General features: G+C 60.8%; 1 protein-coding gene and 1 long non-coding RNA gene across 2 annotated transcripts; both read left to right on the top strand.

Moving 5' to 3' along the window:
• Positions 1–667: 667 nt before the first annotated feature.
• AQP1 (aquaporin 1 (Colton blood group)) lies at positions 668–15,356 on the top strand. Its single transcript, XM_072783591.1, has 4 exons — positions 668–2,332; positions 11,972–12,136; positions 12,392–12,472; positions 13,262–15,356. The coding sequence occupies exons 1-4, from the start codon at positions 1,943–1,945 to the stop codon at positions 13,439–13,441; spliced, it is 816 nt and encodes a 271-aa protein (XP_072639692.1). The 5' UTR covers positions 668–1,942; the 3' UTR covers positions 13,442–15,356.
• On the top strand, positions 3,879–9,113 carry LOC140608734 (uncharacterized). Its single transcript, XR_012010709.1, has 2 exons — positions 3,879–4,124; positions 4,219–9,113. It is a non-coding gene; the product is annotated as an uncharacterized lncRNA (long non-coding RNA).
• Positions 15,357–15,888: the final 532 nt, after the last annotated feature.

Raw genomic sequence — 15,888 nt, 5'->3', positions numbered from 1 at the left:
TGGGCCCCATCAGGGCCAGGAAGCTCAGCGGACAGGATCCTGGACACTCTGAATGCCCAGGGCCAGGGCATGAAGGAGTCTCCTGGGGCGTGGACAGCGCAACAAGTGCTGCCCAGAAGAAAGGAAGTGGAGGAGGTTCTGGGAAGTGGCCCCGTCTGGCTGGGTCCCTCTCTTGGATGGTTAATAAGGCACACATGACCTCTGGCCGCTGGGGCTTTCGGAGCACGCAGGGCTCACCGGCCACCGTACGGACTCCCTGCCTCGCATCCACTCCATCCTGTACTTACAGGCACTCAAGTGTACTTAGGTGGCCACAGCTACGCCACCTCCACCCCCGGTGGGCCTCCTGCTCCCAGCGAATCCCAGGCTGATCCCTGGTGGCTGCGGTGTGCACTGCAGGGTGTGCACTGCGGGTGGGCTCGGGAGGGAGCCGTAAGGGCCACAGGCTCATCCTGGCCCCGCCCCGGGCGCGTGCAGAATTCAGGGATGTCCTTCCCCGGCTGGGCCTCGATCTGCCAGCTGTAAAATGGGGAGACGCCAACACAGCCGTGGGGGACCGGGGAGGCGGGCGGGAGGTGGGAGGAGAGGCCCAGAGAGGGCCGCTCCCTCCCGGGCCTGGCCTCGCCCCCTCCCGGCCCCGCCTGGCTGCTCTTGCCCTCGCTGCACACCGACTGGGCAGGCGGCCGGCAGGAGCCCCCTGCCTGGGGGAGTCCGGGCGCCTGCACAGCTTACCGGCTGCTGTCGGGCCTCTGGCTGGCGGCGTGCAGGGCAGGGGCTGGGGGCAGGGGTCTGCGGGTCGGCCTCTTCCCCACCCACCCCACCTTTCCCCTCTTGCGTCGTGCCTCTGCTGGTTCCAGTGGCGTCTCCTCTGTCAGGTTTGTCTCTTCCCCGTCTCTGCTCCCTGGCTGTCTCTCCTCCTCAGCCTGGCCTGAGATCTCGCTCGTCTCACTTGCCCTTTGACTCTGTCTCTCTGCCTCTCCCTTTGTCTTGTGTCCTCTCTCCTTCTCTCGTCTCTGCCTCCGTCTCCAGGCTACCTGGCCATTCCTTCCCTCGCCCCCTGGGGTCTGCCAGCATGCAGCCCTGGAGAGGAAAATCCTGAACTGCCTCTGTTTTCTCCACCTGCCCTGCTATCGTTGGTTCTAATTGCTTCTGGAGCAATGAGGGCTCCCAGAGTGGCTACTTGCCTATCTCGGGCCTGCCCTTGACCACAGAGTGCGGGGTGGGCCACCGACAAGCTCTCCGTGCCTCCTAATGCCTCTGTGTCCCCATCAACTGGGCCTGGCCAGTGGTGCTGGGCCCCTGGGGCATCCCTAAGGTGACATCTTGTAGCCAGGCCTGGGCCAGGGTGTGGGAGACCCAGAATGCCCCTGGGGACCCCTGGACCCATGCTGTCCAGAATAACGCCACTCCGGGATGGGATGGGATGCCGGGCGAGCAGGATCATGGTGCCCCACTTCTCGGGAAGGCAAAGTCCACCTGCGGAGTCCAACCCACCCACCCTGCACCATCCAGAGCTTCTGGCTCTGCCCATGGACACCCCTGAGCTCCGCACATAGGGCGGGGACACCTGGATTTCTCTGGCCCCCTGAGTGGGGCCAACTTGGAGGAATTTCCCAAAGCCTATTAGAGCAGTGGCTGCCTCCCGCCTGCCTCCTCGGGCTGGGCAGGGCTGAGGGCGGAGGGAGAGAGGGAGGGAGGGGGGAGAGGAGGGAGGGAAAAAAGTTGGCAGGCCGACAGCAGAGCTGTGTCTGCATCCATCGCTGAGAGGAGGCCCGTGAAGTGCGGGGCGGGCCAGGAGCAAGGAGAGGCCTTCCTCCCTTTGTGCTCCCCCCCCTCCTCTCCTCCCCCCGGGCCCTATAAATAGGCCCAGCCCGGGCTGTGGCTCAGCTCTCGGAGGGAGTCGAGCACCAGGCAGCGGTCTCAAGCCAAGCCCCCTGCCAGCATGGCCAGCGAGTTCAAGAAGAAGCTCTTCTGGAGGGCGGTGGTGGCCGAGTTCCTGGCCATGATCCTCTTCGTCTTCATCAGCATCGGTTCTGCCCTGGGCTTCAACTACCCGGTGAGGAACAACCAGACAGCAGGTGCGGCCCAGGATAACGTGAAGGTGTCACTGGCCTTCGGGCTGAGCATTGCCACCCTGGCCCAGAGCGTGGGCCACATTAGTGGCGCCCACCTCAACCCAGCTGTCACGCTGGGGCTGCTGCTCAGTTGCCAGATCAGCATCCTCAGGGCTGTCATGTACATCATCGCCCAGTGCGTGGGGGCCATCGTGGCCACCGCCATCCTCTCGGGCATCACCTCCTCCCTTCCGGACAACTCCCTCGGCCGAAACGAGGTACGTGGGGTGGCCCCAGGTGCTGGGCTCTGGAGCAGAGCACACGCGGCATAGGTCTCATCCTCACCCATTGTGCAGATGGGGACACCGAGGAGCAGAGAGGGCACGAGCTGGCTGGAGGTCATGAGGACTTGGGGCTGGAACTCAGCTACACCTGCAGCCCAGAGCCCGTTTCCTACCAGGCACCGTGGGAAGCCGAGACCCAGAGAATAATAGTCTGGCCAGTGTCCCCTGCAGGCGTCTATCGTGGGGAATCAGCTCTGGAGGCAGCTACCAATTGTGGGGGCAGCAGCTCCTCACCCCTCGGCTGTAGCTTCTAGGTCTCCACTCTGCCCGGCCGGGGCAGCCAGCTCCCTCTTCCTACAGCCTGGACCCTGGGGACACGCTGCCCGCTGTCCCCAGCCCCCCGAAGCTGGGTGCCTGGCACATTGGCGCGGGTCAGCAGCTGCATGAGCAGGACCCATGGGTGGCCACACGGACCCTCAGCCCGCCCCATATTCACACAGGTCCCCAAACAAACTGCCTTCAGGGAAAAAGCCCCTCCTGCTCCTTGGTCCCCGAGAGTTAGACGAAGCTGCGGGGCAGCGGGGGTGCGGTGGGGGCAGGTGAAAACATTCTGGCTGGTTTGCAGGTGGTTTTCCTGGATTACAGTAGGGGTGGTGGCCAGGGTGGGGACATCTCGCCTCCCGTCTGGGCTCCACTCTCTGTCGCCGGGCACCGTGAGGTGTGGCACGTGTGTTTGTGTGTGTGAACGGTGTGTGCACGTGGATGCTGGCATGGGCCTCCGGGCTTGTGTAAGCTGTGCGCTCCCGTGGGTCTGCGAGTGTTAGTGCAGCCGTGTGAGTGGGCGGCGGGGGCGGGGGGCGGTGAGTGTGTACCTGTGCATGCCCATTGCCCCTGGCCCCGATGGGGTCCGGGCCGGGGGCACTAATGGTGAGCAGATGTTGGTGAGTGGGTGGCAGGCTGCTGCAAAGAATTCCTCCCGGGCCGCTTAGCACAGCTAATTGGCCGTTGGCGGCAGTTGCCTGCTGTCGCAGACCTGGGCTTTTCCAGACCCTCGGCCAAGTGCAAACTCAGACCCAGCCCGGGGCCACCGCGGCGGGGGGAGGCTTGGCCTGAGAGAGGCTGAGGAAGGCTCGGAGGGTGCCTTCCCGGGACAGGGGAGCGGCGCACGAGCACACGGGAGGAACCAGATCTGCAGAATCGGGGCTCGGGGCCTGGGCAGGGCAGGCGGGGGCAGGGACCGGGAGGGAGCCAGCCCAGGGCCCCAGAGACGGCGGCCCGGGATTACAGCGATTGTTGTCCCGCTTCCCAGCCAAAGTTCAGATCCTGGCGCTGCAGCTGCGGGGAGGCTTGGTAAGGCCTGGTGCAGAGGGCAGCTGGCGAGGCCTTGGCCCGGGCTGGGGGGGATTAGCACTTCTTGTGTCACAGTGACACCTTACCCGGCCCCCTCGCGGAGCCAACCGCTGCTCGGCCCAAGATTGAAGATTAGCCCGCGGGCTGGAGTTTAGACTTTAGTCGAAGAACGTGGTGGCCGAGGTGGGTGGAAGGGACGAGAGCTCCGGCAGGCTCTCCAGAGGGCAGGGCCAGGTGACCCCGGGGAGTGCCCCCCGGGTGGGGTCAGGTTCAGCCGTGGCCGGCTCGGTGGGCAGGGCGGGCGGTGGCGAAAAGGTGCCCGTTGGGGAGGGGTTGAATGTCCGCAGGCCCCTGCCCTGTCTTGACCCTCCTTCTCCAGGGACAGGCAGGACAGGCATCTGTGGGCAGACGTTGCGTTCTGACTCGGGCATCACGGGTAGGTGCCGGGAGGGTGGCCGCCTACCGTGGCATCTTCGTCTGGCCGCAGCCTGCTCCAGTGTCCCTTCCCTGCCCCGGCCTCCGTTTTGCAGAGTCGCCCAGATGCCTGGCTGGGCCGTTGGCAGCTGGGGGAGATAAAGGGACAGGCTCCTGCCGGGGACAAGCACGCCGGGCTCACGTCCTGTCTGCTGCTAACCTGTTGCGTTTTCCTGGAGCTGAGGATCCTGAGACTCCAAGAAGGAACCTAGGTCTTTATAGATATTTCCTGGCCCCTCCTAAACCACCAGCAAGCTCACTCTGGGGACTTGTGTTTATCACCCTTCCCAGGAGGGTCTGGCTAAGAGGAGCCCACGGGGGGCCTCGCTGACCATAAGATTCCTGAGTGTTGTGGTGGGGTGCAGGCACTGTCCTGTCTACACCAGGGAGGTTTGGGGTTCCAAAGTCTGGGCCTAGAAACAGAAAGCATCTCTCCCAGGGCTCCTGTCAGACGCTGGACCTGCGATGTGAAGGCATCTGAAGTTCCTGGCAGGTGGCCCCGATGCCTCAAGAGAGGCAGAGACCGGTCTCTGCAGCAAGTGACACACTTTTTCCCCCAGGCTCAGAGGGAGGCTCCCACAGCCCCTTGGGCCCTGGGCCCCACCCTGGCCCAAATCTAGGTGGAGACCTTTGTTGGCATGGAGATTCCTCAGAAAAATAGGGAAAGAGGAGGCAGGAAGCGGTTGGGGTGAGTCAGGGGGTGTCCCCCGGGGGCATGGTGGGGACAACTTTCTTCTCACTGAGTCAGGGCTTAGGATACGCCCTGGAGAGATCACGGGCCTCTGTCCAGCCTGGAGGATCCCGGGTGGTTCTAAGAGCCAAACCTCGATTTTGACCCAAAGTGAAGAGTGTCGGAGGCAGGGGTCGGTGGCCCCGTCTGACCCTGCCCTAGCCAGAGGCTGACGCGCTTCATGCCAGCAGCCTAGCCTGTGTGGCCCAGTCCATGTGTGAAACAGGGACCGCAGGGCGTGGCTGGGCGCTGGGAAACGAAAGACGCTCATAGCCAGCTCTTCTTATTCTTCTCCTGACTCCCTCACCCATGCTCCCTGTTAACCAGACTGGGGCCGCTGGGGGCCCCCCAGGGGCTGAGTCAACCAACCAGCTCCCTACCCCTGGACCGACCAAGGCCCCTGGCGGGGAAGATAAGCCCCACGCACAGCTGCCCGCGATATGGGGCAGGAGGCAGTTGTGATAAGAGGTGTCAGGGCGGAAGAGAACGTCTGCTTTTGAGCAATGGGGAGGGCCAGGAAGGCTTCAGGGAGGAGGTGCCACGGGAGCCTGAATGGCCCAGGAAAGGGGCTTCCAGGCGGAGAAAGGGTGTGAGCACAGGCAAGGTGGCAATGGGAGGTCAGGGTGGCCGATGGGTGGGGGAACCCGTGGGAGGCTGCGGCTCTGGAGAGTGGAGGGCTGGGGTTCGGGCCAGGGTCTCCCTGTGTCCTAGAGGGGACTGGATGCCTGGCGGTCCCCCAGCCGGTGATTTCAGCACCACCCCAGCAGGGGGGTGTTGCGGGCTCAGGCCTTCTCTCTTCGGGGTCTTCTCTCAGCCCTGCTGATTCTGGGCCTGAGCCTGGGGACCGCTTCTCTCTGCTACATCGGGGCCTGACCTCAGCCCTAAACTCTCCCCTTCCTCAGTTTCCTGAGGCTCGGTTTCCCCAACCACAGGGTGGGCGGGTCGTCCCTTCCCTGTTGGCCCCCGTCGCCTGCATGGGCCCCGAGTTCTTCCAGGGTTGAGGGTCCCCCGCCCCCCGACCTCTGCAGCCTCCTCCAGGGCTGGGGTGGCTTAGGGAAAGGAAAGCCAGTTTTCAGATGGACGTGCCCGGAGAGGGGGCTGGGGGCTGGGTGGTGGTGCCATAGCCGGGACCTATAATTACTGTTTCCAGCCAGAACCAGATGAGGGGGAGGGCGTAGAGAGGCAGGAGCTTTGTGGTGGAGACTTCCCTCACCACGGAAAATTCTGAGGCAGTTTCCCCTGTGAGGGCCCTTGGAGCAGCCTCGCCAGCCCTATGCGGCCCACCCCAGAGCTCGGCCCTAACCAGGGCTCACTCTGGCAGCCCCTGCTCTGAAAGCGCAATGCCCTGCGAGGGGACGTGCCCCGCTGGAGCGCTCAGTCTGCGGGGACTCGCCTCCCCGCCCCGGCCCCCAGGGCACAGCCTCCTGCTCACACTGCTCAGTGCGGACGACTCCATGGAGCACCCCCACCCAACCTGAGCTCAGCCCGAGTGCTCCCCACTTTCTCTGGGGCCCCACCCAGTGGGGGTTCCTTCAGCATTAGCCACCAGGGCTTCCCCCAGGCGGGTCAAACTTGCCTCATGCCCACACTGTGGGCACTGGCTCAGGGAAGCTTTCCCGAAGAGCCCCCTGTTTTTGCTGGCGGTGCCTCCCTGGGGGCCGTGGTCCCTGCCCTCTGGAAGCACCAGTGGGTCTGGGGTCTCCTGAATGGCCAGGTCTGAGTCAACATACTTGCAGGTGTGGGGAGGAAAATGTCATGGCCATTGTCCCCCACCAGCCAGGGCTCCTCCCCGGAATGGTGTTGGGGGACGCTCCTTGCCCCACACTGGTGCTTAGGGGGATAAGCAAGGGACTGTCTTCATATAACCAAGGAGCTGCAGTTCTGTGGAGTTAAAACCCCCAACTCAAAAGATGGCCAAAAAGACTAGAAAATGCCCCATTCCCATGAGCAACTCCTCTCAGGGCCTGAAATCCCACCCCTTGGGCAACTAGAGAGGAACAGATGTCTGCTCGGTGCATGGAGCAGTTTGTATCTGGGGAGGGGCCACAGAGGGCCCACAGGCTCCCTGTCCCGGGGGCGTGCACAGGTGACCTGTCCACCGCTGGCCGCTCTGTGAGGGAGGACCTGTGACAGGCTGTGGGCCACACTGAGAGCCCGGTTCAGATGGCTCTGCGGGGACCCTGGCTGGGAGGGCGACAGCAGGTCCTGGGGACTGGGGGGCATCCCGGGTTACCGTGCGGGCCAACGCTTCCATTTTACTGATAAGGACACAGAGGCCACCGGGGCACTGAGATTGTGCGATTGCATAGCAGATCAGGGCAGGGCAGGCCCATGCCCCCAGCCTGCCGCCCGGCCCTAGCTTCTGCACAGGCTCTCTCTCTCTCTCTCTCTCTCTCACACACACACACACACACACACAAACATACACGCACGCACGCACAGCACCTGGGCGCACACACAGGTCCCCGTAGAGCCACTCAGGCCCTGCGGTCCTAGGAGGGTGGCGGTAGGTGCTCCTCAGTGGAGCCTCTTCCTTTCCCTGGCAGGAAGATGGGGTCTGCCCTGGAGCAAGGAAAAGAAGGAGGGAGGGAAGGAGAAGCCATTGCTTTGTGTATTGTTCCTTGCCAGGAAGATGAAGTAGCTTCTGGGAGCCAATGAGGGCCCTTTGAGACCTGCAGCTGGCTGGCTGTCCCTCAAGGGGACGTCCTTCCCTCCCCTGCCCCTCTCCGCAGGCAGTGGTGGCACCTGTGTGTAGCTGTGCGATGCCAAGGGACAGGATGGCACACCCAGAAGTGCCACCAGACACGCAACATGGTCAGGCAGGGCCACATTCCACACAGAGACACCCCCTCCCAACCCTGACACACAGAGACGACACCTGTGTGATCAGGATTCTCAGAGACAGGTGGGCCACTAGGGCCCATACACGACTAGCTTGTCTGGGTGTCCACATGGGCTGAGAGAGAGAGCAGATATTCTCGAATTTGGGGTGCAGGGCTTTACTTATTTTCCTTACATCAAGCTTGGTAATCAGGTGGCTCAAATCCTCCCTGTTGGCGCTCTTTATATTGTCTGACTGCTTTAGTCTATCTGTTTCTAAGAGAGGGGTCGGTAAACTCTTTCACGCTGGTGGAGGATTGATCAGATTCGCCTTAAAACTGTCAATTTTTGTCATTTGGGGGAGGCTGTCTTGTTTGGTGCTTATAGGTTTAGAATTCATGCAGCTCTTTGGTAGACTTTTCGTTCAATTATGATGCAATAAGCCTCTTAATGTCTAATGAAAAAGAAAAGGAGAGCATCCCACCTGGACCCATAGGATCAGCCCCAGATCCTGCAGATACCAATCTACAAAGATCCACAGAGGCGGGCAAGGGCACGGCTACCCAGAGGTACCTGCACACAGGAACACCTAGGAAGGGGTGACACAAGGGACCCACTAAGGTCTTCCTCGCTGTGAGTGCTGAGTCCTGGAGGCAGTGGGCGAGCAGGGCAGGCTTCAATGTCTCCCTTCCCCTGTTCTTCAAAACTGGATGCTCAGAGTGCAGCCAGGCTTGGTTCTGGAACCTGCTGTTCCCCAAGGGTGGGACACCAGGGTGCCCAGGTTCTGAGTGGGGGCCCTGGGCCTAGGGAGCTACCTTGGTCATTCTGCCCATGGGCAGCAGGGATGGGTCGAGGCGTACTGTCTAGAGAGGTTGGCCCTGCCATGTACACAGCCCCTGCCCCCGCCGTGCTGGAGCCTGGGTCACACTGGCAGCTATAGGGTCATCTTCCACTCGCTCCTCAGTCCCAGCTAGGAACAGCCAGGTCCCTTGGCTGGACCTGTAGATAGTCAGGATCTTTGGCTGGGACAAGGATCCTGGCTTGCTTTTCTTTTCTTTTTTTTTTTTTTTTTTATATTTATTTATTCATGAGAAACCCAGAGAGGGGGGGAGAGAGAGAGAGAGAGAGAGAGGCAGAGACACAGGCAGAGGGAGAAGCAGGCTCCATGCAGGGACCCTGATGCGGGACTCCATCCTGGGACTCCAGGATCACGCCCTGGGCCGAAGGCAGGTGCTAAACTGCTGAGCCACCCAGGGATCCCCAGATCCTGGCTTTCTTAATTCCTCCTGGGGACTCAGCCTCCTCATCCATTATCTCACAGAGGCTTGCATGGGCTGCCCCATAAGACCCACAAAAACTAATGACGGCCTGTGGCCTCCCAGCCAAAAAGCAAGTAAACCAGCCCTGAACCCAGAAAGCTTCCTCTAAACAGGCTGCCTCTAAACAGGGTGGAAGTTCTAGAAAATTAGCATTATCTACTACTTTGGTCACTACCCAGCTAGTATCCCCTCTGAGGTCTAGGCAGTGAGACAGGAAGGTCTGTCCTCGCCAAGCTGCCAGGCCGGGGGTCCGAGATACCCACAGAAAAGGCAGGAGGCTTACTTCCCTGCAAGAGTTGCAGGCAGTCAGTGACAGTGTGATGACATAGCCGCAGAAAGTTCCAGCCAGGGGCCGGAGGAAGCTTCTTGGAGTTGGTGGGGTTTGAACTGGGCCTTGGGCGTGAGCTTACTTGGGTAGGATGTGAAAATGGAGGACTTGCTTCTTTCTGATGCTTCAGGTTCCATGTGGGGACTATTCTGTGGTTCACACTTGTATTCATAAAACTGATTGTTTTGTTTTGTTTTGTTTTTGAAGGGGGCTTAAGTAGTGACCTATAAGACCTGGATGTGCAAACCCTGGATGTGCAAACATATACATATATATTTTAGTATTAAGTGGCCACAACTGAGATTAGCCCTATTTAAGCAATTGCGTCAAATTTAACGGATTATGCACAGTAACATGTTTTGAATTTTTACCTGCTTTTTCCTGGACGTCAAGTTTCAACAGACCCCTAACTATCCCTCTCAGTTCTGAATTATCAAGTCTGGCCAGATGTAAGTCACACAAGTGCATTGGTGGTCAAAAGAGAAGCGGTCAGTAGACGCTGAAGCAATCGGGGATGCTTCCTAGTGGTGGTGGTGGTGGTGAGGGGTTTTAGGAGAGGAAGTTCGCCAACCCCATGCGGTTCTGAGCTAAAGGCTCTGGGTGGTCAGGAAGGGGTTATAACCCAGGGTTCCCCGGGGAAGGTGGAACCCTCTCCTCTTCCTGTGGACTCAGAGTGCTGGCCATGGCATTGGCCCCCTTGTTCTGCTCACTTTGCATGAAAACCTGTGCCTTTGGGCAAAGCAGGGGCTGGGGTACTCAGACCTGGTTAAGAACTGAGGGAGGAGATGAGCTTGCCCAGGCCACGTCTGTGAGACGGTGGCGATGGGGGAGGATAGGCGGTAGGAGCCACGTAGAACCAGGCCTGGTTTCAGGACTCCCACCCACGAGCAATGAGGCTGAGCCTGGGGAGCAGAGGAGAGGGAGCAAGAAGAGGAGTGTGCGGCAGGTGTGAGCGTGACTGGCATCTGTACAAGTCGGCCCTGTCTCACCGGCCTCTCCTCCACAGCCCGTCCTGGCTCCAGGCAGGCCTCACTCGGGTCTCCACAACCCTATGCAGGGTCCTTCCCCTTCCGCTTGTCCCCCTCCCCACCCATCCTGGGAATAAGGTGAGAATGAATCAGAACAAAGCCACAACTGTCCTGGTCCCTCCCACCTCTGCAGCCCTTCCCAAACACTCCAAGACCCTCCCCACCCCCACTGCCTTTGAAACTCCAGCCATTCTGGAAAGTGGGTGGAGGAAAAAGCTATTTTACAGATGGGGGAAACTGAGGATCAGAAAGGCCATGCCGTGGCATCAGCAAGTCGGAGAGTCAGGACCTGAACACAGGGCTTCTGTCCCTATCACCCAACCTTGGGATGGGAAGAGAACTGGGCATTGCCCAGAGGGCTGGCCGGGCTGGGGGGTCACAGCTCTGGGGTCCGCCAGGAAAGGCCTAGAGCTAGGGCTGCCTCACAGGGGAGGGGATGTGAGTCACTTTCCCTGTGGCCCAGGACTGCAGACAAAAGCGGGAAGAGAATTGTTCTTATAAGATGGCCTCAAGGGTGGGGCTGAGAAACCTCGGGGGTGGGGGAGTGGGACGGAGGAAGGCCCCCCACCTAGGGTTTTATAAAATGCCCTCTGGCTTTGGAGGACCCCTCCTTCCCCCTTTGCCCCCGGGATGAGACTTCAAGCTCAGGCTCCTTGGGACACAGCAGCTCTGCCTGGGCAAGGCGGCCTACGTGGCCGCATCCGGGCATCTCTGCCAGTGGGTTTCTGCCCATGTGGAGCAGCTCCCCTGTGCGGGTGCACCTGGCCCCTGAGACCCCCCAAAGCGGAGGGTGAGGGGGCTCCCTGGCGAGGGGTCTCCCTGGCGCAGCTGCAGGGGGAGGAGGGCTCGGGTGACCTCACGGCAGCTCCCATTCCCTTCTTTTTCCATGAGTCATGTTTCTAAAAGTGGCCCAAGAGCAAGTGGCAGCCAGACGGTAGTGGCGGGGCCGATGTGGCCAGGGAGAAGGAGGGGGCTGGTCCAGGAGGGAGAGGGAGGGGGAGACGGGGACGACAGAGAAGAAATGGGAGAGACGCAGAACCAGGGGACGTGGGGTGAGAGGCAGAGGGCCGGAGAGCAGGGGAGAGAGGCCCAAGGAGAGAGGCGAGGGGATTTCAGATGAGCAGGGTATGGGGGAGAATGTTCTGGACTTTTGGGGTGTGAAGCAATGTGTCCAGGTGGACCCTCGCACCATGTGCTCCGCTCCCATGAGCATCCCTGCCCGTGTCCTCCCACGCGTGGGGCTCGGCCCTTGCCTGGGGCACTCTGCTACCCCAAGGCCCTCGGGCCGGCTGGAGCCGGTCGCAGATGCCCGGCCTCATCCCAGGCTCCCCTCGCCTCTGGGCAGAGCTGCAGGTGCAGGCAGGTACCGGAGCTGAGCTGGCACCTCCTCAAAGGTGTGGAAAGGGCCAGAGCCTGGTGTTGGCTGCCAGCAGCGTGTGCTTAGGTGGGCCTGGCCCCCTCTGGGCCTGCCGGGGGGCTGTTGTGATGGGCTCTGAGGGCACTGAGGTGCCTGGGCCTGGGGGGCCTGGGACACGGTCCCCACCTCACCTGCTCACGGAACCTTGCTGTCTCCCTTCCCTACAGCTGGCCCCTGGTGTGAACTCCGGTCAGGGCTTGGGCATCGAGATCATTGGCACCCTGCAGCTGGTGCTGTGCGTGCTGGCCACCACGGACAGGAGGCGGCGTGACCTCGGGGGCTCGGGCCCCCTGGCCATCGGCCTCTCTGTGGCCTTGGGACACCTGCTGGCGGTGAGTGTGGGGTCTTCCTGGGTGGGGACGGGGAGAACAGGGCCAGGCACCCTGTCATGGGCAGGGGGTGCAGGGGACAGGGTCCTGCTCTGAGAGGGCAGCACAGGGACCTCCTGACCATCTTTCTGGGTCAGTGTGCCCCCCTCTTTCGGGGTCTGATTGTCACCTCCTTGTCTGCTCCCTGTGTGTCACTGTGTCTCCTCTTCCTGTCTCTGCTTCTCTGGCTCCTGTGGCCTCCTGCCCTTGCCCTTGCAGATCGACTACACAGGCTGCGGTATCAACCCCGCCCGGTCCTTCGGCTCCTCGGTGATCACACATAACTTCAAGGACCACTGGGTAAGGGGGCGCAGGGATGTCCCCTGGACGTGGTGGGAAGGTTTGGTGCTGAATGGCAGTTCCAACTCCACCCTGCGGCGTCTTCTCCCATCACAGAGGCTCTGGGAGACAGACAAGGCCTGGAAATGGGGACAGCAAGGCCTGACATGGGGATGGTGGGGGGTCACACCTCAGGCCGGGAGGTCGCCTGCCCACATCCCAGCAGCGTGGCTGAGAGCGAGGCTGGACCGTGGCTCCGCCGCTTTCCCACTCGGTGTGACATGGACAGGCTGCTGGCCCTCCTGGTGCCTGCATTCCCTGAGTGGCAAAGTGGGGTGTCGTGGTGCCTCCCTCCCTCCCGGGGTGGCCTCTGGGACGAACGGCCTCACCACCTGTAGGTTGAGCTTAGCGCAGAGTCAGCGCTTGATGGATGTAGCGTCCTTAACCGCCAAGGTTTCTATTTCAGGCCACACTCTATCGAACCAGACACTCCTGTGGCCCTTCTGAAGCTGAGGAGGTTGGGGCAGGGGCCACCCTCAAGAAGGGGCTGGTCTAGTCACACCAGGCCCCCTGGGCTGGGGCACACAGAGGCGAGGAGCGGCCCACTACCAGAGCCCTGGCTTGGGCCAGCTCTGGGGTCACTGGCATCAGGACACTGGGGTTCGGCACTGCCTGCCCTAACACCAGGTGTGGGCGGGAGGGAGCCCGTGCTACAAGGTGGGGCGTGGGGGACGCCGGTCGTCAGGGCGGGTGTCCCAGGAGAGGAGGCCTTCCGTGGATGCCCTCTGAGCAGGCCTGCTCTGTTCCTAGATTTTCTGGGTCGGGCCGTTCATCGGGGGAGCCCTGGCGGTGCTCATCTACGACTTCATCCTGGCCCCCCGCAGCAGCGACCTCACGGACCGCGTGAAGGTGTGGACCAGCGGCCAGGTGGAGGAGTATGAGCTGGACGGCGACGACATCAACTCCCGGGTGGAGATGAAGCCCAAGTAGAGAGGCCCTGGCCCGGGCACCCACGCGGGGGTGGGCAGGGGCGGGCGGAGGGCGGGAGGGGTGCAATCACGTCCTAGACACTCTGACAAGCTGGCCAACGTCACTTCCCAACCAGTTCCCTCCGGAACTGCGTGGTCAAGCCTGGTTTGGGGCTGTTTCTATCACTTTCTTTCTCTTTCTCTGTTTCCTGGCCTCTGGGCTTCCTGGGAACCGACATTTACCAATCACTCACTCCCTTGAAGTCACAGAGGAAGTGAAAGAGAGGGACCCACCCTGCTAAGCTGTCCCCTCAGAGTGTGACGGAAGGTGTGCCAGAAAGTCCTTCTCATCCCAGAGTTGCTCAACAGCTCACCTGCTCCAGGTGTCTCGGGCCCCACTGTTACTGCTTTCTGCCTCTGGCCGCGGCCCTCCTTCTTCTCGAACACGCACTCTGCCCCCAAGGGTGCTTAGAGGGGAAGAGCCCCCGGGAGGTGCAGTGGTAGGGGGCAAGGGGCAGATGGGCTTCATTCTTGCAGGCTGGCCTCCAGCCCCAGCTCCACGCCCAGACTTGCTCCCTGACCTTGGGATCATCCGTTATCTCGGGGGCCCCAGTGACCCCATCTGTAGAGTGGCAGGGACAGGAGAGCTCTACGGGCCCGAGGCCTCTCTATTCTGTAAGCGTAGATACTCCATGCGTTCTAGAAGATGTAGTACGGACCAGCACCTCTTCTTCCACTTGCCCTGGTTCTTTCCCAAGTGCAGAGCCTTGGTTTACATCTGTGTGAACACACGGCCATATGCATACATGTTTCAAAGCAGAGATCAACAGACGGTCCAGGCCATGAGAGGCCCCTGTTGCCAGGAAAGCAAGGCTGACCCCTATGCCGCAGGGACAGGGTTGGCTCTCGCAGAATAATCCACAGGGAGCCCGAAGGAGGAGCACCCATGTTCCTTCACGGGGTTTTAGTTGGCCTTTCCCACCTATCATTGCATCATCTTGATCATCATTTCATTCTCTACTTCCTCCTGCCAGTGTAGACCTCGGTCATGCTCACGCAAGTGTGTGTTGGTTATCTGAAGCCCCAAGCCCAAGGACAGATGACCACGATGCAGATCAGCCCACAGAGGCAAATGTCCCTTGCTGGACCCTTAGCGGGGGGACGTGGTTTCTAAGCCCCCAGCTGATGCTGAGAGGCGAGGAGGAGCAGTTTCCCCCCTTATTGCTGAACTCCTGGCTGGAGGCATGTGGGGCAGGGAGGTGACCTGCCCAGGCTCCCCGTGTGACCCCAGGCCACAGCCTTCCCTTCTCGTTTGCCTGGATGGGACATTCAGCCTTGGCCTGATGAAGTAGCTACCAATACAGCCCACGGACCCCTCAGAGGACAGAGTCTGCTTTGGGGACAGCTGTCTAGACGGTCTATTCAATCCCATCAGGGCCAGAGCAGGTCCCCCAGCATGCCCGTCGCCATGATGGTGACAAAACCCAAGTAACTCCATCTGCAGATTATCTGGAAGCAGCAGGACAACCAGGTAACACTTAATGGTCACCGACCCGTCATGACATCGACACACTCTCTTCTCCATTCCCTAGCAGGGACTTCTAGCTCATTTAACAGATAAGGAAACTGAGGTCCAATGTCCCACAGTGAGGTAATGACTTGGCCAGGCCTAGCAACCAAGGCCATGTCTCTGGCTACTCCCTGGACCACGAGACTGACCCCTCTTATTCCCAGCTGCTCGGTTTCTGCCTGCGTGGTGGTCAGGAGCCAGGAGGGGCGAGGCTTGTGCTGGAGGGGAGAGGGGGGCAGACCCGCTTCCTGCCTGGTTCTGGCTGCTGCGTGCCAGACCTTGCATCTGTCTCTCTGCATATATGTCTCTTTGGAATCGGAATTTCATTATATGTTAAGAAAATAAAGGAAAATGACTTATAATGTCATCTAGGCCTCCTGTAATTTTTCCTCTTTGGGTACCGCGTTCCTACAAAGGATCTCTGGGTTGGAGGGGAGATTGGTGCCATTCTAGGGACCCCCCCTTTGCCCCAAGGATTCCTGGTCTCAGTGGGTGGACACAGCCTCACCTCAGACCTCCACTTGAGCAACACGGAGTCCTGACCCTAACAGGGACTCTGTGAAAGAGTGTGAAAGACATGAGGGAAAGCAGGATGCAAATGTGACAGCCGCATCAACCCCTCTGCCCTCCTCAGAGCATGGCCCAGGGAGCACCAGGGGCTGCTTGGGGGTCTGTCCCTGTGTCTCTCCACTCCCAGTTCCGACCCCACCCACATCTGTTTTGGGTAATGGGACCCAAAGTTTGGGCAGGAGTTCACCCACCAGAACTGAGTGGGGTTATGTTGGGCACAGGTGACGCTTAACTGGCTTGCGAAGGGTGACCTGTGGTAGCTAAGCAAGGAAGAGCAACTTAGCCCCTTGAGACCTTGTGCCACCTCCCTTCCCCCCGCCCACCTCCCA

The sequence above is a fragment of the Canis lupus genome, chromosome 18 (assembly GCF_048164855.1).
Source record: "Canis lupus baileyi chromosome 18, mCanLup2.hap1, whole genome shotgun sequence".
Taxonomy (NCBI): domain Eukaryota; kingdom Metazoa; phylum Chordata; class Mammalia; order Carnivora; family Canidae; genus Canis; species Canis lupus.
This window is presented reverse-complemented; position numbering and strand designations above follow the sequence as displayed.